This window comes from Pygocentrus nattereri, chromosome 20 (assembly GCF_015220715.1).
Source record: "Pygocentrus nattereri isolate fPygNat1 chromosome 20, fPygNat1.pri, whole genome shotgun sequence".
Lineage (NCBI taxonomy): Eukaryota > Metazoa > Chordata > Actinopteri > Characiformes > Serrasalmidae > Pygocentrus > Pygocentrus nattereri.
Window position 1 is genome coordinate 24,179,561 of NC_051230.1, and position 25,660 is coordinate 24,205,220.

General features: G+C 39.8%; 1 protein-coding gene across 1 annotated transcript in view; it reads left to right on the top strand.

Annotated features, from left to right (window-relative positions):
• Positions 1 to 25,660, top strand: part of hip1rb (huntingtin interacting protein 1 related b) — a 67,663-nt gene that overhangs the window by 16,371 nt on the left and 25,632 nt on the right. The window contains exons 2-8 of the mRNA XM_017716294.2: positions 17,947 to 18,010; positions 18,179 to 18,321; positions 19,105 to 19,161; positions 19,280 to 19,366; positions 19,696 to 19,772; positions 21,572 to 21,633; positions 22,982 to 23,122. Coding sequence (XP_017571783.2) covers positions 17,947 to 18,010; positions 18,179 to 18,321; positions 19,105 to 19,161; positions 19,280 to 19,366; positions 19,696 to 19,772; positions 21,572 to 21,633; positions 22,982 to 23,122 — 631 coding nt within the window. The remainder of the gene's footprint in view (positions 1 to 17,946; positions 18,011 to 18,178; positions 18,322 to 19,104; positions 19,162 to 19,279; positions 19,367 to 19,695; positions 19,773 to 21,571; positions 21,634 to 22,981; positions 23,123 to 25,660) is intronic.

Sequence of the window (25,660 nt, forward strand, 5' to 3'; positions counted from 1 at the left end):
GCCTCAAGTGGAGGAGTTTAAGTATCTTGGGGTCTTGTTCACGAGTGATGGTACAAGGGAGCGGGAGATTGACAGGCGGATTGGTGCTGGGTCAGCAGTGATGCGGGCTCTTTACCGGTCTGTTGTGGTAAAGAAAGAGCTGAGCCATAAGGCAAGGCTCTCGATTTACTGGTCGATCTATGTTCCCACCCTCACCTATGGTCATGAGCTTTGGGTAATGACCGAAAGAACGAGATCGCGAATACAAGCGGCTGAAATGAGTTTCCTCCGCAGGGTGGCTGGACTCTCCCTTAGAGATAGGGTGAGAAGTTCGGTCATCCGGGAGGGACTCGGAGTAGAGCCGCTGCTTCTTCACGTCGAGAGGAGCCAGTTGAGGTGGTTCGGGCATCTTGTTAGGATGCCTCCTGGACGCCTCCCTCGGGAGGTGTCACAGGCGAGTCCACCTGGGAGGAGACCCCGGGGAAGACCCAGGACACGCTGGCGTGACTATATCGCCCAGCTGGCCTGGGAGCGCCTCGGAATCCCTCCCAGGGAGCTAGTGGAAGTGGCTGGGGAAAGGGAGGTCTGGGCTTCATTGCTCAGGATGCTGCCCCCACGACCCGAACCCCGGAGAAGCGGAAGATGATGGATGGATGGATGGATGGATGGATGGATGGATGGATGGATGGATGTGACAGATTTGTTGTATTTACAGACAGAAGGCACGGAGCAGTATGAGGTTCACTAAAAGCACATAATATAGACATAACTGACTCTTGAGTTGTGTCAGTATTACAGTGTAAAGTGCATAGTGAAAATGTCATTACAGTAATAGTTGTGATATATTGCACAGTGTGTATTATCAGTGGTGTGGTTCAGCTCATTTCAGTCAGCAGGAGATCAGTACAGTCACTGCAGTAAGGAGACTCGTTGTAGAACCTTATAGCAGTGGGTAAGATCTCTGTTTATTAATGTAACATGCAGACGGTGTGAAGTGTTGTCCAAGATGGCGAACAGCTTGTTGAGCGTCCTCTTTTCTGACACAACCTTCAAAGAGTCCAGCTTGACTCCTACAACAGAGCCAGCCTTCCTAATGAGTTTATTTATTTTGTTCAGAGCACTTTTGTCAATGCAGCTTCCCCAGTACACAACAGCAACTAGATGTGCATTTCCTGAAGGAACTGCAAGAGTGCTTGAAAAGAGCTGCAAGAGTGTGTGTGTGTGTGTGTGTGTGTGTGTGTGTGTGTGTGTGTGTGTGATTTGTGTGTGTGATTTGTGTGTAGGTGAACAACACCTCCTTAGTTATGTGTCTGTGTGGTGTGTGTGTGAGAGGGAGAGATGTATGTGTTTGGGGGAGTCATTCAGATTGTGTCATTCTATTATTATGCAGCTCTTAGTGGAGAAGCCTTGTTTGAGTCCGATTTGTACCCTCTGAACAAACAGTCATAACACGGGAAATGTTTACTCTATCTTAACAGGAGAGATGGTGAGAAGACCCCTTGAGGATTATTTTGGTGTAATGCTGTGTGTATTGAGAAGAAAACTTCTGAGTTATGACAAGTTAAACCCAGAGAAAATCTTGAAATAAGCAGATTCTGATTTTGAGAAATTTACATGGGAGTGAACAGGGCAGTTTTCTGTGCCTAGTGCCAAACAAATGCTCATAACTCTAAAGCTAATTGATAAAATGATGAGATATATTTTGGGGTTTCAGAAAGGATAAGTTTCTCTACCATTTAAAGCTGAAATGGAGTTTATAGGTGAAAGGTTAAGGATTTTAAAGCAGATTCCCTGTGTGACCGCTGTGTCTGTGAGACTGAGTGGCCTGCTGTGACATCATCGATGTCAGTTAGAATTTGAAGTTCTGAACATTCCGGCATTCGTTCTTAAAGAAGGTTTTTAATTTTTAAACTTAATTTTATTTAAAAACTACCAATCCCATCAAATCCAAAAATACATAGCACAAGTAACAGCGCAGAGAACTTTGAAACGCAGTTTGAACGTAGTCTGTATGTTTGGGCTGTATTAATCACAAAAAAGTGTGGAAGAAGAATAAGAAGAAGTATGAGAGCACTCTAATAAAGCACTCGCTACAACAGACTGGTAGAATGTCAAAAGGAGCTTGGTGCACACACCAAAAACCTTAGCCTCCTCAGGAAGTAGAGATGGCTTTGGCCTCTCTTGTACACTGTGAGAATGTTACAGCTCCAGTCCAACTTTTTGTCTAAGTGCACACCCAGATATTTGTAGGTCCCGACCACCTCCACATCAACTCCATCAATAGGGACTGGTGACAAGACCTACTTATGTTTAGCTGCAGCTGGTTCAGCTTACACCAGTCAACAAAGTCCTTCACCAGCTTCCTGTATTCCTCCTCCTGTCCATTCCTCATGCACCCCACAATGGCCGTGTCATTTGAGAATTTCTGCAGATGTCATGACTCTGTGTTGTACCGGAAGTCAGAGGTGTACAAGTTGCCCCAACACTGCATACAGCGTTGTCCTGCAGTCGAACATATTGAGATTGACCAGTCAGATTGTCCGTTGTCCATGAGTTGATGGATTCATCCAGCTGCATCAGCTGTAGTTTCTCCCCTAACAGCACAGGCTGTATGGTGTTGAATGCACTGAAGAAATTGAAGAACACGATCCTCACAGTGCTGCCTGATGTGTCCATGTGAGAGTAGGTTCTGTCCAGCGGGTAGAAAACTGCATCATCCACTCCAATGCCATCCTGGTATGCAATCAGCAGAGGGCCAAGAGCTGTTTTGATCAGAGGTCTCAGATGAGCTAGCGTCAGCCTTTCAAGTGTCTTCATTAAGTGGGATGTCAGTGCATCCGGTTGATAATCATTCAGTGCTGTCAGTTGCTTTTTTATTCGGGACAGGAACTACACAAAATGTTTTCCACATAACTGGGACTCTCTTCAGGCTGCAGCTCATGTTTAAGATGTGCTGAATTCCACATGGCTGCTCTGCACACAGTTTCAGCACTCTAGGTTCAAGGCCATCAGGTTCTGCTACTTTGCTCTGCTTGAGTTTTTTCAGTTAAACCTTCACCTGATTATCAGTGAATGTAACGTCACTATTTGTGGGGGCAGGGTGAGAGGTGTCTGTTGCAGACAGTGGGTGCTGATGGTCACAGATGTGAATGAGGCTGTGGTGGAGGAAGATGAGGCTGTGGATGGCCCATGGCATAGTTATGTAGGAGTGTTAATCTGCGTAGGAGACAGACACAATGGAGCAGGAGAGGAGCCATTGTCAAACCGCACAAAGAACTGGTTTAACTTGTTTGCCCATTCACGCTTTCTCTCTGCTGGAACAGGGCTGCGTTGGTTGAAGCGAGGGATGTCTTTTGGGCTTCTCCAGACATCACAAGTGTTATTCAGCTCAAGTTTGTTTTCTAACTTGGACTTGTTCTTAATTGAGGTTTTAAGCTATTTTTGTACCCTTTTCAGTTCCGCCCTATCTCCTTTCATAAATGTTCTTTTCTTCTGGTTCAGCAGAGATTTAAGTCACTTGTGATGCAGGGTTTATTGTTCAGAAAGCATCTGACAGTCCTGGAGGGTACAGTGGAGTCTGCACAGAAGTTGATGTCAGTGATGCATGATGTTATTGCATCAATGTCCTCACCATGTGGTTCACATAGGACACCCGATTGTGTAGCCTCCAGACAGGCCCTCAGTGATTCTGCAGCCTCAGATGACCACTTCCTCACTGTCCTTGTGGTCACTGCCTGTTTCTGAACCAAGGGTTTATACCACATGTTGAGGTGAACGAGGTTATGGTTTAAACGATCCAGTGGAGGGACAGCTGTGGATTTATATGCTTCCTTGACATTGGCATACAGCATGTCCAGAGTCTTGTTCTCTCTCTATTTGCAGTCCATAAACTAGCTGAAAATGGACAGACATGATGAGAGGGTAACATGATTGAGGTCTCCAGACACTGCCATGATTGCACTAGGGCTGTGGTTTTGCACCCTCGCAATGGTTGAGTGGATGACATCACAAACAGTGTCCGCGTTAGCAGAAGGTGGAATGTGCACAGCACACAGAATGCAGTGAGAAAACTTGCGTGGGGGAGAGTACTGACGCATAGCTACAACACACTGTTCAATGTCCAGCTTACAAATTGCTTCTTTAACCGTGATGTGACCAGGGTTACACCATCTATTGTTCAAGAACACAGCCAGCCCTCCTCCCTTCTTCTTACCAGTTCGCTTGTGGTCTCTGTCCACGCTGACAGTAGTAAAACCATTCAGATGAGCATGAGAGTCAGGTATGCACAGGCTAGCCATGACTCTGTGAAGCACAGAATGCTGAATTCCTGGTATTCCAATTGTGTCCATGTTAGAGTAAACAGTTCATCATTTTGTTAGCCAGTGACCGTATGTTTCCCATAATTATTGAAGGAGGACTTAGTTTGTATCTCTGCTTCTTTTCCTGCTGTTTCTCTCCCACTCTGCAGCCCCGGTAAGGACGTCTCAGCTCTGCTGGAATCACCGCCGCTGTGTTGTAAACAAAGCCGCAGGCTTCCAAAGCGCAATCAGCTGTTTCCTTATTTAGACAAAGCGAGGGCAGTCATAGTCTGAATGTTCAGTTCAATTATCCATTGAAAAGTCAATAAAAGTTTTACAAAGGTGTATAACAACTTTAGGCCCTGCCTTAATATCCAGAAAAGAAAGAAAGTGGGTAAAAAAGATGCTATTTACAAAACAAATAGAAGACACAGAGCTACTGGAACAGGAAGCCACCTAGAGCGGCGCTGGAAGTATCAATATTTATGGGAACGTGGTTGTAAGCCTTCTCCCAAGTCCACAAAACATATGTAAGCTGGGTTGGCAAAATCTGCATGAGCTGATGCATTGTTCCACAGCCAGGACGGAATCTGCATTGTTCCTGTTCAATCTGAGCTTCCACTTTCCAGCAACTTGTCATAAACTTTCCCAGGGAGGATAAGTGTGATGCCCTGGTAATTGGCACACAAATCTCTAGTCCCCTTTCTTAAAAGTGCAGACCACCACCCCGGTCTGCCAGTCCAAGAGTACTGTTGCTGAGGTCCATGTGACATTGCAGAGGCATGTCAGTCATGACAGCCACACAACATCCAGAGCTTTAAGCATTTCTGGGTGAATCTCATCCATCCCCCGTGCCATGCCACTGAAGAGCTTTCCAAGTACTTCAGTGGCCTCCACCATGGAAATGGAGTCTGACTGGCCCTGACTCCTGTGAGGGAGGCATGTCTCCTGGGTTTAGGAGTTCCTCAAAGTGCTCCTTCCATTGACTGAGATTATTCTCATTACAGTTTCTCCACCCCTGCTGAGTACAGCTTAAATGAAGACACCCAGGCGGTTGTCCAGAACCTCTTTGAAGACCACCAAAAGTCTTTTTCCATGGCGAGTCCTCTGACATCCAGTCCCTAAAGGCCTCCTTCTTCAGATTGACAGCTTACCTCACCACTGGTGTCCACCAGGTGGTTCTTGGAATGCCACCCTGGTGGGCACCAATAAACTTTTGGCCACGGTTATGGCTGGCAGCTTTCACAGTGGAGGTTTTGAACATGGCCCATTTGGACTCAGTGTCCCCTGAAACATGAGAGAAGTTCTCCCTGAGGTGGGATTTAAAACCATTCTGAACACGGCCTCTGCTAGTCATTCCCAGTAAGCTCTCACTATTCACTTGTATCTACTGGGTCTGACCATCAGTCTTCACTGCCATCTGATCCAAATCACCACTAGATGGTGATCAGTTGACAGCTCAGCACCTCTCTTCACCCTAGTGTCCAGCACATATGGTCATAAATCATATTAAACGACAACGCCTGGCGCCTCTCACCCTCCTCCCCGTAAGGAAGTTTAGTTCCAGAGCTGACACCAGCTCTAGCTCCTTCCTCTCCAGTAAGGTTACGTTCCACTTGCCAAGAGCCCGTTTCTGCTGCAGGAGTCCTTGCCTCCAAGGACCTCCCTGCCATGCCCCACCACCTATACGGCTCTGCAGAGGTCCCCCCCTGCTGGACCATGCAGGAGGTGGACCCACATGGTCCTCCCATGTCAAACCCTCCAAGGTCTATTTTACCCTGCATTAGTTTGTGTCCTGTTCTCGATTATAATTCACCAGGCTCTAGTCTGAATGAAGTGCCAAATGAAGTCTATGGGGCTATCAGTAGTCTATAGACTGCACACTCACTGAGATCATCATGAAATGCTCTGAGCATTTGGTCTTGATACACTAGAACAACCAACTGTTGTCATCTTAGCAACAGCCTCATGTAACTTAGCAACTGCTAATGTACCTTACCAACAACCAAATATCCCACAGCATCCTATCAATACCATAGGAATGGCCTAGCAAACAGCTGGAATACCATAACTGCCTCCAGTACAACAGTAACCACTTACCAACACCCTAACAACCAGTTACCTTGCCTGCCACTTAGCAGTGCCCTGTCAATCACATGTAACATCATTGCAACAACAACACCCTAGCAATACCCTCGAATGAGGTGCTCAATCAACTCTGCATTTTCTTTGGGAAGTACACTTTTTAGGTGTTAATTTAGCATTACTTGCTGGCTTTGTCAAGCCATTAATTTCTAGTTAATTTGATTGCCAACTTGCTGCTGTTCTTAATGTTCTTATTAAGTTGCTTGAAAAAGTCAACAACCATAGATTTTAATCTACAACCATAGATTTTATAGCAGTGGCCTCCCAGCACCTTGGCAACCATCTAGGATGCCATAGATATGGCCTAGAAACACTGTAGCAACAATTGTGGATACTATAGCAAGTGCTGGGATGTCATAGCAAAGCCCTAGCAACACCTTAACAACCACTTAGGATACCGTTATACCAGCCTTGCTGCACCTTAGTGACCATCTAGGATAGCATAGCAACCACCTGGGATACCATAGCAATGACCTTACAACTCTTTAGCAACTGATTGTAATGCCTTATCAACTGCCTGGCAACACCTTAGCAATCACCAGGGATGCCACAGCAATGGCCTAGCAACACCTTGGCAACTACCTGTCATGCCAAATTCACTTATTCACAAAATTTCCTTTTCTATTTATTCTTCTTATTAAGCCCTATTCAAACAAGATTTGTTTTTGTTGGTGAGGTGAGGTAATGCCAGTTTACCACTGGACATCTGTAATGTTTCTGACTGACTTGCATGGGATAGGGAATCCCAGTATAAATGACAGAGATGGGAGTGGCTACTTGATTTATGCACTGGCTTTACTCCAGAAAAGAGTAGTCACTTAATCAGCATACCATTTGTTTATCATCTGAAGTGAATTCAGTGCTGAGCAAAATACTTTGAAAAAGTAGTGATGGCTAATTACTAAATACACTATCCTATTCCTATTCAGTAGTGTCTTCAGTCACTGTCACTGAGAAATGCCTGTAAAATTTAAACTATTCTTGCCTGAGTAAGGTTTTATTCCGTGCTCAAGTCTTCATAGAACCTATCCCCAGTATTTATACAGGTACTTTTTTCATTACATAGTTATGACACGTCATATATCTATACACGTACAAAAACAAGCATATGTGTGTGTATATATAATATATATAATATTTGTGTTGTTGTAGAAAGACATGTATTATGTTCTAAGTTATGAAGGTACTACTGCCACTATAAGTTTTAAATGGCAGTTTTTTTTTTTTGTTTTTTTTTAATAAATGAAGATCTCCTAAATAAAGTTAATAGAATGGATGGGTCCCATGCCTGAGAAGCTCTCTAGTCAGAGGCCTGAGATGAAAATATTATTATTATTATTTTTTTTGTGGTGGATGTTGACTCAATTTCAATATCCGTGTGAATTAGTGTTTCCTATAAATTATACGTATGTAAGGTAAGTTGAAGAGCAGGGGAGCCATTTATAAATTATGGTAAATAAGGAAATAGTGTGCAGGTGCTTGTTTCATCACAGCTGGAACTGATTCATATGCTCAAGTCACTGCTTTTTTTGAGGTCTAGGACAATTGAATAATATGCGTACCAGAGTAGTGAGTAGTGTTTTAATAATTGGATCTGAGAAATAGTCATCCCCTCCCTGATTCATTTAACCTAACCTTGTTTACAACCTAGGTTTAAGTTTCTTTCATAACAGACTCGCCTGTGGTGAAGACTCAAATTACTTTGTAGGCTTGTCAGAACCATTTTATCATAAAGGCACCAAGAGCATGTACACACATGGACGATGGCATGTTTAGATCATGTGACAACATCGGGAAAACTTGCAGTAGAAGAAAAAGATTTGCATGCTCATTGGTTAAAGTTGTGAAAACTTTGCTAGTCACTTTGTTAAAGGTTATTTAATGCAGTAAATGACAAGTAAGTTGTGTTGCTGAATACAACTGAATGGAGGATCTTTGCTACTCTTCTGTCTGCATGCATTGTATATTTTTAAAAGTTTAAATATGCAACTCTAGTTTCTAATCTGCAACACTTGGTATTCATATAATTGTGCTTGGCACCCATCAGGAAGAGTAAATATCTGTCTGACACTTTCTCATTAACGTCAGCTTCAACTGCAAGTGATAAGAGTATAGCAGAAATGAAATTATTTTAATTCAGAAATATCTCCATCTCGAACAAACTTTATATAACATTGCTCAGTGTCTTTGGGAGCTGTCATGTGTTAATTAAACAGATAAGTGTTACTGTCTCAACTGGTCATGATAACAGCTGTGTCAGTTATTGGCTACATAGAATTGAAAACACACATTTCTTACAGTTACTAGTAACTTTTGAGTGAAGCCATAAACTGAAGAAAAGGTGATTGCCTCTCAGTACATGGGGGAGCAGTATATATCAGTATATATGCACGTTATCACCCACACCAATAGGTGTTGCAAGATTAAAAAAGAAAGTGTTATTTATTGAGCTTTTAACTTTGTTTTACATGTGGTGTAGTCTCTTTCATATGCTTGCTGTCTCTTTGTCTGTCTCTTGCTAACTCTCTCAATTCATCATGAAGGTTGGCCAAAAGCCACAGTGCTCACTGGCCATCTGTCACAGACTTTGTGCCAGCACATGGCACTCATCCAACTCCATTCTTAAGCTCAGTTGTCAGGCATTGGTCCCCTAAAGTTTTTCTTCTGTGCTGAACCACTACTTTCACTCCCTGTTTCACTCTTTCTATGTTGCTTATGTTGTAAATGGTTACATTTAATTAAGGTAATTGAGTATTGTTTTACTTAACTTTGTAAGTATTTACGTTCTCACTATTTAGACATTAGTTAACCGTTTATTTAGCATGGTTCATTGGCTACTGATTAAGTACTTAGTAAATAGTAATTGGGTTCACTGCTAATTGGTATTTGTCATTATTTCATAGTTTATTTATTCATTAACAGTGTACTAACTGCTGGTTATTACACCACTAATTAGCTGATTCCTTGGGAATCCAAGAGCGGGTTTTCCATGATATTGGTCCAAAAAGAACCCATGTGTTAGAAATTGGGCAGAAAGTGTCAGGAGACTGGAGCTTCGGTGTAAACATATATTGAAAATATTTTCTCACATGGCATCCTAAAATTTAAGGAAATAAATATTTGGACAGACTTAATTTGCATGACATCTTCTACTTAAAATATGTGCTTATTGATTGCCCCCCCCCCCCCCAAAAAAATAAGGAACAAAAAATTCCATGCTGCGTCTTAAACCTCTTTCATATTAAATTTTTTAGGTGTATATGCTTTTTTGAGCATAAATGTTTTAATGAAAGTCATAATAAAACCACTTATTAAGTAATATAATATTGAGAAACTCAACAACTTTTAAAAACTGCATCAGTTGTCTTCTTAACTGAAGTTCCCACTAACACACTTTTTTTTTTTAATAATTCAACTAACCCCAGGACAGTTAGGCTGCACAAAAAATATTACACATTTTGCTCAGTACATCATAGTTGTATTACACAGAAGAGATAGTGTGGCAGTAATGTAGCTATTTAAAGACCCCTTATAAGTCAACATGTTAACATGTTTTAATGTGTAATATTTTATATTATTTATTACTGTGTTTTTGATCCTGTTTTCTTGGCTGCGGGTAGGTATCAGAAAAACTTTCCAGGTGGTTTTTAAATTTCCAGGTGGTTTTTAATACTATTATATTGAATTGAATTGTTAATCAAAACCTTGTGCTAGCTATAGGTAGGACAGGCAGTTGTTTAGGCCTCTGCATTGCTAGATCATTGACGGAAAGAGTAAACAGTGTTAATTTTCTCATTGGTTGGTTTTCACAGGACATAAAACTGGTCTGCAAACGTAAAAAAAAATTCAGTTCTTCTAATCTTGTATTCTTATTATGTATCATTATCGTTGCACTACATTTTATCCTATTGTGTGATGCGCGTTTTTCTGCCATGGACCCCATGAGCCATGGAAACCATTTGCAATTGCTACACAGTCACCTGACACCCCAGTACTCTCACTACACTCTTCTCTCCTTTAAAACAGTTTGCTCCATCTGTTGTCCTAGGAAAAAGTAGAATGTATACAGAACAGAACAATGTGTAAACAAACAATTTTCAATCAAGCAATATTTACTCCTCTACTGAAAAAAAGGCAAAGCATCTGAAAAAATACAGATGATGATATTATTAAGTTTATCAGCTTCACTAGGCTAGACTGGTTCAGATTTCCTTTTTATACATTTTTTTTAAATTACATTTTAATTTGTGAGTAAAAAAAAAATCTGGAATTACACACAAAGAAATAAATAATCAAAAACATTTATATATAATTTATTTCATTCACATAAATAAAAAAAAAAAAAAAAAAAAAATATATATATATATATATTGTAAAATGTAGTCCCCATGACTGCTTCACCCCTCACTATCACTGTTCAGGCACCACAAACATCCATCCATTTTCTAAGACGCTTGGCACCACAAACATGATTTTGAAAATATGAATCAGGAAAAAAATGTAGATACGTCCATATACGCACACACACCCACATACACATCCAGCCCTGTGCGTGTGTGTGTGTGTGTATGTGTGTGTGTATATATATATATATATATATATATATATATATATATATATATATATATATATATAATGTGTGTGTGTGTGTGTGTGTGTGTGTGTGTGTGTGTATAGATGTATTTGCATATATATTCACATACATACAAACATGTAATATAAAAATTTAAATGTGAATTAAAAAACAGCTCAGAACAGTAACAGTATAAAGACCATTCAATTTCAAAGTCTCAGGAGGGGATTATTTCGCACAAGCTGTGAGGCAAGTAATTCAGTAATGGGGACCAAATGTTTTCAATATAAATATCACTTTCCTTCAGCCTTGAAGTTAATCTCTGTAGGGGTAGAACGCTAAAAATATTCATGTACCACTGAGTTATTACTGCGTTACCATTTTGCAAGGCTTTTATACATTTTCAAATACAAAACACTTCTTGTACTGTGGCTAAGCTGAATAATTGATGGTTATTTCTACTGAGAGGTACTGTCAAAGTTATACTGCCCAGTAATCCCATCTAATTAACATTTCAATTCCAAATTCAATAATTAATCAACAGACAATTGAATTCATTACTTTCTGACTTGCATTAGCCCAGAGTTGTAACTAAAGCTTGGCTGAGAGACTAGATAATCATTTTTTTTGTTTGTTTTAAAATCATCTGCCTATGACGAATGCGCCTTTGGTCTCCACAGAGGTTGCTGCTGCACGTTTTATTTCTTATATGAGCATGTTTACATGCAGTGGGTTATCATGTCAGCTATATACATTGTGAAACAAAACAACATTCTTTTGGGACCATGGTGCCACACAAGCGCAAGACAATACAATATACATGGTGCAGACAACACAGTACAATAAATAAATACTAAAGACTTAAATAAATGCAAAGAGTATGTGGAGTTGTGTAAAGGAGGATGTAACATTCTGTGACATATTAGCAGCTTAGCAGATAGCCTAGCGTATATGAGCATAGCAGTCACTGAAGTAGCAGCCAGAACAGCAATGTAATACAGTTCTTGGTTGATATAGTAATTCTAGCAGCTAACAATATTAAAGTAAAGAAAAATGTAAAAAAAAAAAAAAGTCAAGTATTGTTGAGGCAGTAAAAAGTGCAAAATGCAAGTAGTCAGATCTACAATTATATCGTATTTCAGTGAAATGCCGTAATTATATTTAAATACAGTGTTCCATATGTGTGTGTGGGGGGGGGGTGTCCTTCACTTCAGCCCATGGGACTTGATGAATCTGGTGGCTTGTGGAAAGAAACTGTTGCCCAGTCTGCCTGTGAGAGCCCAGATACTGTGGTACCTTCTTCCAGATGGCAGAAGAGAGAACAGTTCGTGTGAGGGATCTGTGGGGTCAGTCACAATTCAGTTGGCTTTTCGAATGCAGCATGGGGTGTAAATGTCCATGGTGGAGGAAAGAGACACCCCGACGATATTTTCAGCTGTCGTCACTGTTGTAAACACTGTTGCCAGTTGGCGTTCATTAAATGTACCAAATAGTTGTATTTCACTCTGTTTTGTCAGACAAGGAAAGTCACAGAATACAGCCCTCCAAGACAGACTAGTGAGAGAAGCACTGCCCAGACAGCACATCACATTTGATTTGTTTCTGTAATTTGTTAAATGTTACTGTTCTGTGCTGATATCACACTTGGAGAACAGAGAACAGAAGTTCATTTGAATGAATTTGAATTCATTCTCATTTTTTTTTTTCTTTTTCTATATCCGTGACCAGATGGGTAGTTCATCCTCTCATCCAAAATGTAAATGATAAACAGCTTTGAAGCAGGGTCCTTGCATAATTGAGTGTATAGAGCAACTGGCTCTGTATTTATATTGTTGGGCACGGCCAGTTTGTGAGCAAAATGAATTAGGCTCTTTGGAACACAGACAAACTCATGTTTAGAAGGCTGAATATTAGGGATGGGTAATGAGAACCAGTACTAAAATTTGTACCAGCTCCTGACTAGTCAGTTCCAGAACTTTTGATAAGCTTCTGGAAAAACGATGCTGATGTTGGTATTCATGTAATGTTAACTCATTCTACATAGCATAGATGGTAATGATTGGATCTGTGGGAGGGGTGTTCTTCTCCGTGTGACAAAGCATTTAAATACTTCTGACTGCTTTAACTATTTTGAATGCCAAGTGTCATTCTGTGCTGTCTGGTCAAGACTGAAAGGGTCAGACATTCAAAAATGTGGGCTCACTTTAGTAATTTCATGACAATACAGCTAAATGCAAAACAGTAGTTGCATGTTAAGGCGTTGTTACACACTGGTTTTCAGCCAGCTTATGAATAGGTTGCGATAGCTACTGAAAAATGAGTTACTTTGTAGCTACTTTCCCAAAATTTGTAGCTAACTACAATTTAGCTACTTTTCAAGAAAGAGTAGTCGCTACTTTTTGAAATGTAGTGCACTACTTTTTAGATACTTTAAGAGCTCGATTGTCAGAATGTTTGTGAATCTCCACCTGACACACCAAACAAGCCCAACTGACAGTGTGAACAAGACACTGCATTTAATCCTGTGCCAGAAAGAAACAATTGAAAAGCTGCAAATATATAAAAAGGTCACCAAAAAGTGAGTTTAGGTGTAACCAACAATCAAACTTGCACAACCAAAGGTGTGATATTCAATAAGGATTTAGACTAAAGGCAAAGTCAGTCATTCCAGGTTTTACCTAACAAAAATCAACAATAACTGAATACAAACAGAGAATTTTGTGCAAAGCATTGTCAACTGTTGAAATTAAACTACTCCAATTTACACATATCAACAAGATACACTAATCAGGCATAAAATATTTACCTCCTTGTTTCTACACTCATTGTCCATTTTCTCAGCACCACTTCGCCTTTTGTAGTTCTACAGTACAGACTGTAATTGTCCATCTGTTTCTCTGCATACTTTATTAGGCCCCTTTTACCCTGTTCTTCAGTGGTCAGGACCCCCATGGACCCTCACAGAGCAGGTCCTATTTGGGTGGTGGATCACTGTCAGCACTGCAGTAACGCTGATGTGATGGTGGTGTGTTAGTGTGTGTTGCGCTGGTCTGAGTGGATCAGGCACAGCAGGGCTGCTGGAGTTTCACTGTTCACCTCAGCATCACTGCTGGACTGAGAATAGTCCACCAACCAAAAATATCCAGGCAATAGCGTCCTGTGGGCAGCGTCCTGTGATCACTGATTAAGGACTAGAGGATGACCAATACAAAGTGTGCAGCAGCAGATGAATTATCGTCTTTGACTTTGCAGTGTTACTGCAGTGCTGAGAACGATCCACTACCCCAAAAGAGTACCTGTTCTGTGAGGGTCCATGGGGGTTCCTGACCTAGAACAGGGTAAAAAGGGGCTAACAAAGTATGCAGAAAAACCGATGGACTACAGCCTGTAATTGTAGAACTACAAAGTGCACCTATATAGTAAGTGGAGCTGATAAAATGGACAGTGTGTGTGGAAACAATGAGGTGGTCATAATGTTATGCCTGATCGGTGTATGTGCAGACTTGACATTCAGAGTCTTTATTATACTTAACATTTTAGCCTCAAAATTCTCATCAGTGACCGTAGCTCTGTTTGGGGTGAGAATCAGGCCTGAATAATATCTCCGCTGTTGTGGCTCCACAGCAGAACTAGATTTTTAGGTAGAATAACATAATCCTCCTTTGCTGTAAAATCATTCTAACACACGGTTCTAACACAGTTTTCACAATGAACAGAATGGCTAATTAATGCTAAAGACTGATGTGCAGACTGTTGCACAGCGGTGCACATAACGAAATGGCAAAGAGAGAGATTTGAGATGAACATCGGTAGTTTAGAGATTAACGGACTTATTTACATTTATAATCACTCAGCTGGTTTATACTGATACGTTTAAATCTGCAACAACTCGAAGCTGAAGTTGCTTCTAATTCTGCTGTTCCTGCAGCAGTACATTTTAAAATGGAACAGGACAATTTGAACGAGATGCGCAGCAGTACATTTAAGGTGGAACGGGACAGTTCGAACGAGAAGGTGGAGGGCGAAAAGTGACTTGAACCTCGTAAAAAGTCAAACATCGAGGGACATTTTACAAGAAACTCACAGAAAGGTTTCCTGAGATGTGAGAAAGGTGGCTACAGCTGAGCTAAAGGTTAAAGCAGAGCAAAGTTAGTCTGAGCTTTTGTTTATTATATTATTATATTATATATTATTTTAATATTATATTATTATTATATTTTTAGCCTGTACTATCACCACATACCGAGACATACAGCTATGGGGGTAAAACGGACATAAAATGTTGTGGCTCCCAAGGTGGTTTCATGTTTGTTGAAAGGACAAATTGGCGCTTATTAACATTTCATTTGCGATCCCCGAGATAAGCCTACTAACCTACTGATTTTGCTCAGTCAGGATTGCAACCAGTCCGGTGAACGGCCGCATTTAAATAATTTTTTTTTATTAGCAACAGAGATATAGTACAGGAAATAGACCGGTACGAATGACCCAATTTTGTTGCTCGAATTTTGCACATAAAATTGCCTAAAGCCTGTAGAGAAATTGTAGCGAACATTTTTGCTATAGCTACGCAAAAATTTGTAGGCGCTACAGCTACTAGTTCATGGAACTGTAGCAGCTACAGCTACTAGCTACAAATATTGGTAGCCAACTACAAAAAGTAGTTAGACCTCTAATGTCAACAAGGCATTTTTGTCCACACAACTGCCGCTCACTGGATATTTTCTCTTTTTCAGACCGTTCTCTGTAAACCCTAGAGATGGTTGTGCATGAAAATCCCAGTAGATCAGCAGTTTCTTAAATAGACCAGCCCGTCTGGCACCAACAACCATGCCATGTTCAAAGTCACTTAAACCACCTTTCTTCCCCGTTCTGATGCTTGGTTTGTACTTCAGCAAGTTGTCTTGACCACCTCTACATGCCAAAAAGCATTAAGTTGCAGCCATGTGATTGGCTGATTAGCTATTTGTGTTAACAAGCAATTGAACAATTGTACCTAATAAAGTGGCCGGTGAGTGTAGACTGGTAGCTTAAATCACTAAATAAACTACAAAGCTTGAGTTAAGTCAAGGTTTATTTATATAGCACCTTTCACAACAGGTGCTGTCACAAAGCAGCTTTACAGAAAAATCTGGGTCCAAGCCCTCATGAGCAAGCCAGTGGGTGACGGTGGCAAGGAAAAACTCCCTAATTTTCCCTTTCCACCTTTTAAGGGTGCAACAGTGTACAGTGTGGACGCAACAGACTTTATAATAACTGCTGCACCATTTAAGGTGGAATGGAAAAATTCAAACAAGAAACTATCTGATGGGAAACCAACTTCAACTTCAAGTTTTGATGGTCAACAGTCTAAATATCAGTCTAAATATTCTCATAAAAAGTGTTTCCAGCATAGGTAGCCTACGTTTGAGCTTGTTGTAAGCTCACCTGACAACTAGGGATATATTTTTTTTCTACAGCTTATGGTTGTTAATACTTTTAACAGTAGGTAGATGATCATAACCTTTTCACATCAGTTACAGAGTACAGTATCAGTATTGGTATCAATAAAATTCTAACAATAGCCACCCCTACTGAGTAATATCTACAGTTGGCATCTCTACAATGTGTGGCATCTTTACTACGCTCTCACAAAAAATGGTAGTAATCGGTCACTGGGGTGGGACCTCTCTTGCCAGTGAGGTGACACCCTCAAGAGTATGTCTTTTAGTATGTCTTTCAGAAGGGAATATAATTGTACCATATTCTATTGCAGTTATATTGTTTGTGATTTTGATGTCACACACCCAAGACAGGCTTTTTATTTTATTGTTCTGTTTTAAAGCATTAGGCTTTCCCTGTGAAAATCCCATTCAAGTTACACAGGTAGACTATAAATTCATTACTCTACTTTTGAGGGGTTCATTTACATTGTTTCTACCTTCATGAATGTGAATGAATGAACTTGCCTGTATTGGTTTTTCCGTCTGTGTAAGCGAAGTGGGCTTGCCTCCACAGAACTTTGATTGGCCACCACTAATGCTTTGCCCACTGAAGGTGGTAGTTTGTAAGGTTGTGAATCCTGTATAGGGTTTTAAAATGTGACCCTATTTTTTTCCTTTTTCCTAAATGATTCCAGAATTTTTACCTGTTTTATATATTGTAGAAACTAGGGCTTCTCCGTATGTTTGAACTTGATGTAATAAATGTGCTACTATGACCTTATTTTTTCTTTGTCATAACTAGTGTTTAATACTCTGCATGGTTTTAGAGAGGTAGTGCCATTGATAACAAAGCGTAACATTGATAACAAAGTGTAACTTTTATGTTGACTGATTTTGACCTTTGTCTATATATGAAAATGCAAAAATGCACCAGAAAAAAGTGGCAGAGAAATTGGTGCAGATGTATTATGGATTATCATGATTACGAGCTAGTCCTAACATTTAGTACATTTCTCAGTACATTTTTCTTTTAGTGCAAATGTTGTGGGTTAGGTATCTTACTCAAGGTCACCTCAGTCATGGATTGTCAGCACTGGGGATCGAACCGGCAACCTTCCGGTCACAGGGCCAGTTCCCTTAGCTCCAGCCCAGGACTGCTTTTTTTCTAACAATACTAAACATAAGATGTGTAAGAAACTATGCTTGCTTTTCTAAGATGAACATGAGTGTACAGATACAGAATAGGGGCACCTATCTTAAGCCGTTGAATCCATAGGTTTTTGTTTCTCTTGACAAAAACAGTTCTTTATTGGTAGATTAGGTTGAACGAGGTAAAATGTAATCGTGCCTTTCTGTATGTGGACTAAATGACAAAAACCATTTCCACAGTGTTCGCTTTTACAGTGGTCTTTTAAACAGTTTTATGACTTGGCTTTGATCTGTGTGCTAAAATGCACTGAATGGTATGCAGTTTTGTACACGGTATGCTATTTGGTTTTATTGTTCATATTTTCCCTCTTTCCATCAGCTCAGCAGCATCAGTAAAGCTATTAACTCCACCGAGACACCAGTGAAGGAGAAGCATGCCCGCAGTATCCTCCAGATGCATCTTCACCCTGAATTCTTTTTCTCATTTAATTAAGCACTATACTTATTTATCAGTGTACTGACTTACGTAAATTGATAAAGGGAGCTTGAAACTGTAATTTAATTTTTGTATCTGTTATGTAATGTTCTTTGGTCCTTGACTCTGAGCTCAGGAATTATCTTGGGAACCCACCGGGAAAAGGGAGCGTACACTTTCTGGTCTTATGCTATTGGTCTACCCTTGTCCAGTAGTACTATTCTTAGTTGGAAGTTTTGCCACGTTTTGCATAAAGTTCTCCGTGATGGTCACCCAAATGTAAGTGTTTTCCACGTTTCTGTCATTTTTCTATAACATTAATTAATCCATAACATTTTCTATAGCATGAAGTAATGCATGTTTCACTTTGTATATTTTTTCAGTCCACTAAATTTTACAATATTCAGTATTTCTTTCAGAATTAAATCATAATTAATAACAGTTTTATCTCGCTCTGCTAACTTACTTTTAACATATGAGTCACTAGTTATAGAGATCTTTGTAAATCTTGTGTGTGTGTGTGTGTGTGTGTGTGTATAATCTAGCTGTAATTACTAGTAGATTTCATAGATTAATAAAGAACAGTATAGAAGAACTCAAGTATCAGCAGTGTCTGACAGCTCCTAATATCGTTCAAAGATGTTTGGTTTTTTTTTTTAATCAGAATGTTAATTTTGATATCATAAATCTTAGAAAGGGACCTTTTTTATTTTGATATATAACAATAATTTAAAGAAGTACTTCACTAGTATGGCTAAATGGAAGTTTATCGTTTAACTCTATTCAAATTCATCAAATCAAAGTTAAACATCTGTATCAGAGTGCTAATTTGAACAAAAGTGAGACCTGGTATTTTTTGCTTAACTGATCTTCTGGATTTACTAAATTCTCTGTTTTTCATAATGATGCTTTGACAATAGATCCTGAAACTATTTTCACTTTAGTGCTGAATAAATGCACTTTTCTGTGAGTTTCTGTTGAACAGTTAGAGGACATGGTATTCTGGTAATAGCATCCAAAGGTTTGGTGAGCAGCTATATTGACTCTTAATTACTTTAACAGAGCTTGCAAGACTGCATGAGATATTACAGTAACATTGCTGAGACAGGAGTACTATGGGTAAGTTAAAGATTGCCACAAGGGTTATTACCTGAATTATTGTTTAAAACATGTTTCTTGTTTTCTTATGAAGTGACTTATTAATGTCCTTTTAGTGATTATTCAGTATTGTCTCTAGGGAAACCTCAGGGACAGACATGGATATGGCCAACTTGTTGCGCTGTATACCAAGCTCCTCTGCTCCAAGTTGGAATTTCATACCAAGGTGAGAGCTGTAGATGAGGATTTCTTGGACGTAGTTTGAAGATTTGTACATTTTTGCAGAAATATTTGCATAGTATAAATTTGAAAGGGTTTTAGTTTTTAAACTTGCCATCTACAGTATTCATAAGCCTAGAGCAACTTTGTTTTGAACCCCACTTTGTAATATTTGAATACATTCAAGAGAAAATGCTGGTTGTTTTTAAAGCCAACTTGAAATGATATTTTGAGGCAAAACTTCAGAAAGTTACAGTAACAGTAGAAACAAAGGGAGACTCAAAAAAACAAAAACAAAGAGAGTAGTAGAATTTCTCTTCTGTTGTCTTTTTGTAGCATCCAGATATCCCACCTAACCTGGAAGCCACAGATGAAGTCCTGGAGCGAACTGCAGGAACAGATATCAACAATGTGTATGTAATATTTCATTTTGCTGTTATGCCCTTGTGTTGTCATGCATAAATCACAGACAAAAGAACAGTATTCCGAAGACAGAGCTTAATGTTTTTTGTTTGTTTCATAAGGTTTAGGTTATTGCAGCACAATAGTAATAGCTGAAAGAAACCTGGATCACTAACAAGAAGCTGTCTACAATGGAAGTGATGTTTATATATAGCACTTTTAACAACAAGCTTTATTGCAAAGCAACTTTACAGAAAAATCAGGTAGAAACCTTTAGAGGGACTAAGACTGTAAAGGGGAACCCATGCAAGAGCATGCCCCCCATCAACTGATGCATTTTGCAGCACATTATGCATAGTTCAAAAACAAATACTGTCAGATAGCTGAATGACCCCACTCGTGGTTGACAAGAGCAGTGTGCATAAATAAAAGAAAATACCTGATGCAAGTGGTCATGTCAGTAATGGTCATAAAATGAATATTTTTCAACCGCTCTGGAAAAAAAAACGAAAGTGAAAGCTTGAAGTAAATTGAAAGAGAGCAGGGCATGTCAGAGAAGGGCGTGTGCAGGAAGCTATCTAACTTGCATAACAAAGATAATAGCAGAAAATAATTATTTATTATAACCTTTAAAATTTTACAACACATTGTATTATAAATTATGCATATGTATTTTAAATCATTTAAATTGTGCCCTACTCTCTCCTGATCAAACAAAATTTGAAAAAAATGGAACACAGTGGAATTTTTAAACACAACTTTTGGATTTTCAGAGGACATAGACTTCCAAATGTCAGAGCTTGGTTTCTGATTGAGAGATCTTAAAATGTGGTACGTTTCATTTGTAAGGAAAATAAAAATTACTAAAAAACTTTATTAAGTGAAGGTTTTCTGCAGTATGGCACACTTGTTGTTATTATACTATTTTTTTTTTTTTTAACACTGATTGCTTAGATGTGAGGGATTTTATATTCAGCACCTCTAGTTTTAAATCAGAGGTGCCCTGTTTTCAAATTGGCTAAGCTAGTTTCATATTAATTATATAACTAGAACAAACCTTATGATGTTTTAGGAAAATGGTAAACCAATGGAAACATGCATTTGTTTACATTGTTGACCCTTTGGCCTTTGTTACGTCTCATGGACTAACATTCTGAGCTTCATTTACCCTTAGCTTGCTTTTGCACTGGAATTGTCTGCTATTATTACATAGGCATTTTTTTCTCCAGAAAACTCCATGAAGTGCTAACTTCCTTGGCATTTGCCTTCAGATTGAATTGATTTGAAATTCAACAAAATCTAATTGTTTGATTTACTTGAACTGAAAAAGTGTCCAGATTTAATAAGGCCATGTTATTGCTCACAGTGTAGAATGAGTTCTATTGCTTGTATATTTTTATTTTCTAGGTTTAAAGGTCTACTCATTTAACATTTCATTTAATATGTAATGAATTAAGGAAAAATATTTTTCAGACGTTATTGATTGTTAAAATGCAGTAATGTCTGAGACCTTTTCAGCTCCACTGACATTTGTTGTGCTGTGACTGTGGGTTTGACCATCTTGATTGCACTCAAAAAGCTTCTATTCATATGCCCTTTAGGCAATCCCAGGCCTTGCCCAACCAGTTACACTTGTTCCCCGCTGGTCATGTGATAAGGTCACTGTGGTGTTTTCCCTATTGTTAATTTTTGATGTTGAATTGGGAACAAAATATTGGGCACATTTGATAATGATTCTATTTACAACAGAAGACAAGATGTTAATTCAAAGTGTGACAAAGCTGCTTTTGTCTTGGTTTCTTATACTCAGGTTCCAGCTCACTGTTGAGGTGTTTGATTACATGGATGTAGAGCTTCGGCTTGCAGAGTCAGGTGAGTGTCCTTGCACCATTGTTTTAAGGATCAGTCTCCTTGAAAACATGGTAAACAGGAAGTTCATGTAGAGCGCTGTACATTCCGGACTTGTGGTGTTTCTACATTTCATTATATACCAGCCAGATCCCGTCTCAAGCCATCTTCTTTAGTCTAACTGGTTATACTTCTGATGATATTTCTTTAAAAATATATTTCTGTTAAAATCTGTGCATCGTTTTGTATTAGTATTCTATCTGTCTATCATGGCTTTGTTTCAATAGATGGTGATTTTTAATGAAGCATGACCTGCACAAATGATTTAATAATCACAAAGTTATCTTCCTTGCAAAACATGCAACAGTTTATCTGCACAAGGTCTTCAGACACAATCAGTGTTTCGTCTTTTCACCTGCCTATAGGGATAAACAGTCTGGTTCCAGAAGTAAAAATCTCATTGCTAATAGTCACAGGGAATTTGATGTTTAGTCATCATATTTTAACTGTCCAGGGTAGACTTACCTAAGATATAAGATTGGAAAGTGAGTGTCACTTTCCAATCTGGTGACTCACTCAATTTAATCTACACTGGTAGCCAGTGTAGCTGAAAGAGAACGGGGGTGATGTGAGCTGAACGCTTAGTATGGTTGAGAACTCTAGCCTCAGAGTACTGAATGTACTGTAGCTTTTGGATAGATTTTACAGGGAGACCAACAAAGAGGGAGTTACAGTAGTCAATAGGGGACATTATGAAGGCTTGAACCAAATTTTTTGCATCTTTATCGGTCAGGAATGGTCGATGACGAGCATTGTAACGTAAATGAAACAATGCAGTCTTAGTGAGGAACTTGATATGCAGATCAAAATTAAGTGATGGGTCAAGCAGAACACCAAGATTTCTAACAACAGGTGCAGGCTTAACGAGCAGGCCAAAACTAACTGTGTTGCCAGTGAGCATCTTAATGTGCATTAAGTAGCCTAATTTTGAGTTCCTGTTATCAGGATAGAGTAAAAAGGAAAAGGCAACTTCCTTCTCTCTGATCTCTTTGTGAGTTCATCCTGTCCAGCCATAAATAATATGACTTTTTTTTTTTTGTCTGGGAATAGTCAGCTTTAATGGATGATGTACTGTGCCTTGCTCACAAGTTAATGTACATGGGACAGTTTTTTGAGAACAGGAATAACTTGGTTGAGTCCCATATTCAGTCAGTACATATACACTAAGTAACTTAGTACTTATTTATGATTTAATGGTTTGTTGTAGAAATTGTTCTTTGGGTATTTCTACGTTTGATAGTATTGGTAACAAAGGTACTTTATGCTATGAACAATGTAAGTACATGCCTCATCATTTTCTGTTTTTTCACAGTCCTACGACAGCTCAATACCTCCATTGCCATCTCAACCTTGACAGCAGGCCAGTGCAAACTAGCTCCGCTAATCCAGGTCATCCAGGACTGCAGTCACTTGTATCATTATTCTGTCAAACTCCTCTTCAAGTTACATGCTTGTGAGTGTCTTTGCACCACTGCAGTGCAAAAAAATGTATGCACATAATATAAAGGATGTAACACAAATATGTATGTTGCATGAAAAGGTCATATTACATGTTTTGTTGATTTTCTAAGTGAAAATAAGGAGTAACGTAGAGTGAGGACCACATATTTAAATCTCACTTGGTTTCACTTACTGACAGCTTTTGACCTTTGATGTACAGTACTGGGTGATCCTCCTCCTCCTCCTCCTCCTCCTCCTCCTCCTCCACCACTTGGGACAAAACAGCCCCCAGCCAATTGTCTGATGCATTAGTCTGCAGAGCAAAAGGAAAGATAAGTCCGGAGAATGCAGCCCGCACAGAGAACTGCTTTAACCCAGATAAAAGCCTGTTGGCACTGCTTTGTCCACTGGACTGGTTCTTGTGCTCCCTTTTTAGTGATTTTTGCTGACTTTTTAGTCAGCGGGCTGGTGGCGTCCAAACCTATGATATTAGCCTGCCAGCTCCAGGAACTGTCTCACCTCTTTTTTGTCACATTTACTGCAGTATTATCAATTTGGGGATGCATCTGTCTGTGATCCAAGTGGAAGCCCAGATACTGTTCCTACACATGTCAAACTGCACCCTTCCTTTGAGTCCAAGGAGATCTGCCAGGTTAAATCCAGTGTTGAATAAAAAACAAGCAGTACTTAATCGATCAAGCAGATCATCAGAACATGGCATAAGGTAGGCATCAAATTTAGACACATGTTGACTTTTCTGTAGTCCACATAGAACCGAACAGTCCTGTTGGGCTTGGGGACAAGCACCTCTGGCCTGCACCAGTCCGTGTCAGACTCCTCAGTTACACCCATGTAGAGTATAGCCTTGATTTCATTACAAACCAATTTATTATTTTTTTTATGTCCAGGTAAGCGATAAGATAAGGCCCGCTGCCTACAGCCATGCCAGGTTTTAGGAGGTAAAGGTGATATGTCTGAAGTGCTCTGCCTCATTCTGATCATCTTGCCTCATATTTGACACTGGGTCATTGCAACTTGGCTTGTAATTTAGAGCTTGACATGGGAGTAATCCAAGCACTGTCTCCTGGTATAATCCCACATAGCCAAGTACCCCTGTTTTAAGTGCGGCTTTGATGTTTTGGAGTTGAGTGTCCTAGTGTGTGGAGTTTTACTTATTTTTTTATTTTGACCCAATTTTCTCTCCAACCTAGTCGTTTCCAATTCTACCAGCTAGTTAGGACTGCCCCAGTCACCTAATACTACCAACGCTAGGAGGGTGAAGGCTAGTACAGGCACTCTCTGAGACCTGTGAAGCCAGCCACCACATCTTTTCAAACTGCCACGTCATTGGACAGCTGAACGCACTCAGTGGAAAACGGCAACTGCCAGATGTGTTACGTCAGCTAACAGGTGTCTCTGCTGACCTAACATTGTGTTGAGTGATTGGGGAGAAGGTGGGCCATCCTATCCACCAAGAGAGAGCAAGGCCAATTGTGCACTCTTGGACTCCAAGCTATGTATGGCTATAGAATCACCAGGGATCAAACTTCTGATCTACTGATGATGGGGCCAACGCTTAGACGGTTGTGCCACTCTGGAGCCCATACTGAATATACCATATAGGGTGCCATGCGGACACCTCCCATATAATAATTTGAAAACCATGAGAACACCATGGAGGCTTTCGCCACCTCTTGCACTGCAGACAACAGGGGTTCTAGCCACTTATTACAATTTTTTGTGTCATTGTGAACAAAATATCTAAATCATATTCACTAGTGTGAATTGATTTAATGCCCAACACTTTGTTTAAAGTGTGCGACATGAAAGTAGCACCCTAATCAGTCAGGATCACTTTCAGGATCACAGCTTGAGAGATTTGACCCTTGCCACTCTATATCGTTGGTCTTTCAAAATAACATAGAAATGGAGATAAGATGGGGTGTTCCCTGCTCGAGTAACTGATCATCAGTTACTTTCACCCTTAGGGGAGTCACAAGGACAAAGTCCTGGGGCGTGGCTTTCCATTCCTTTGCTGGCCGAGAAGCTGTCTCTCGACCACCTTCTGAAACAGTGCCAGATGAATGGCTTCTCCCATTAGCAGAGGCAGTAGATGGACCACTGAGTCTTGAGCGACAAATGTCCAACACCATTTCTTATTGTGGGACCCATCCTCTAATAGTTCTATCAGTAACCCCTCAAACTGAGGCCAGTTAGTCAGGATCTCTTTCAGTCGGGACCAAGATCAGAGGATTAGAAAGGTGAGGAATAACTGCCACCTTAACGCTACGTTTTTAACTCCTAAATAAGTAGTGATTGGCACAAGTTGTTAATCTTGAATGTCTTCATGAACAAAACCCACACCCTTACCCAATAAGCATTCTCTGGTGCCACGTCTTGATTCAAACATTGGTGGATTAAAGTTTGATTACAGCCAGCATTAACCAAGGTTACAGAGGACTCAAGTGTGAGGGATTTGTAGCTCCTTTTCTGAGAGAGAGAGAGAGAGAGAGAGAGAGAGAGAGAGAGAGAGAGAGAGTTAGTTCTCTTT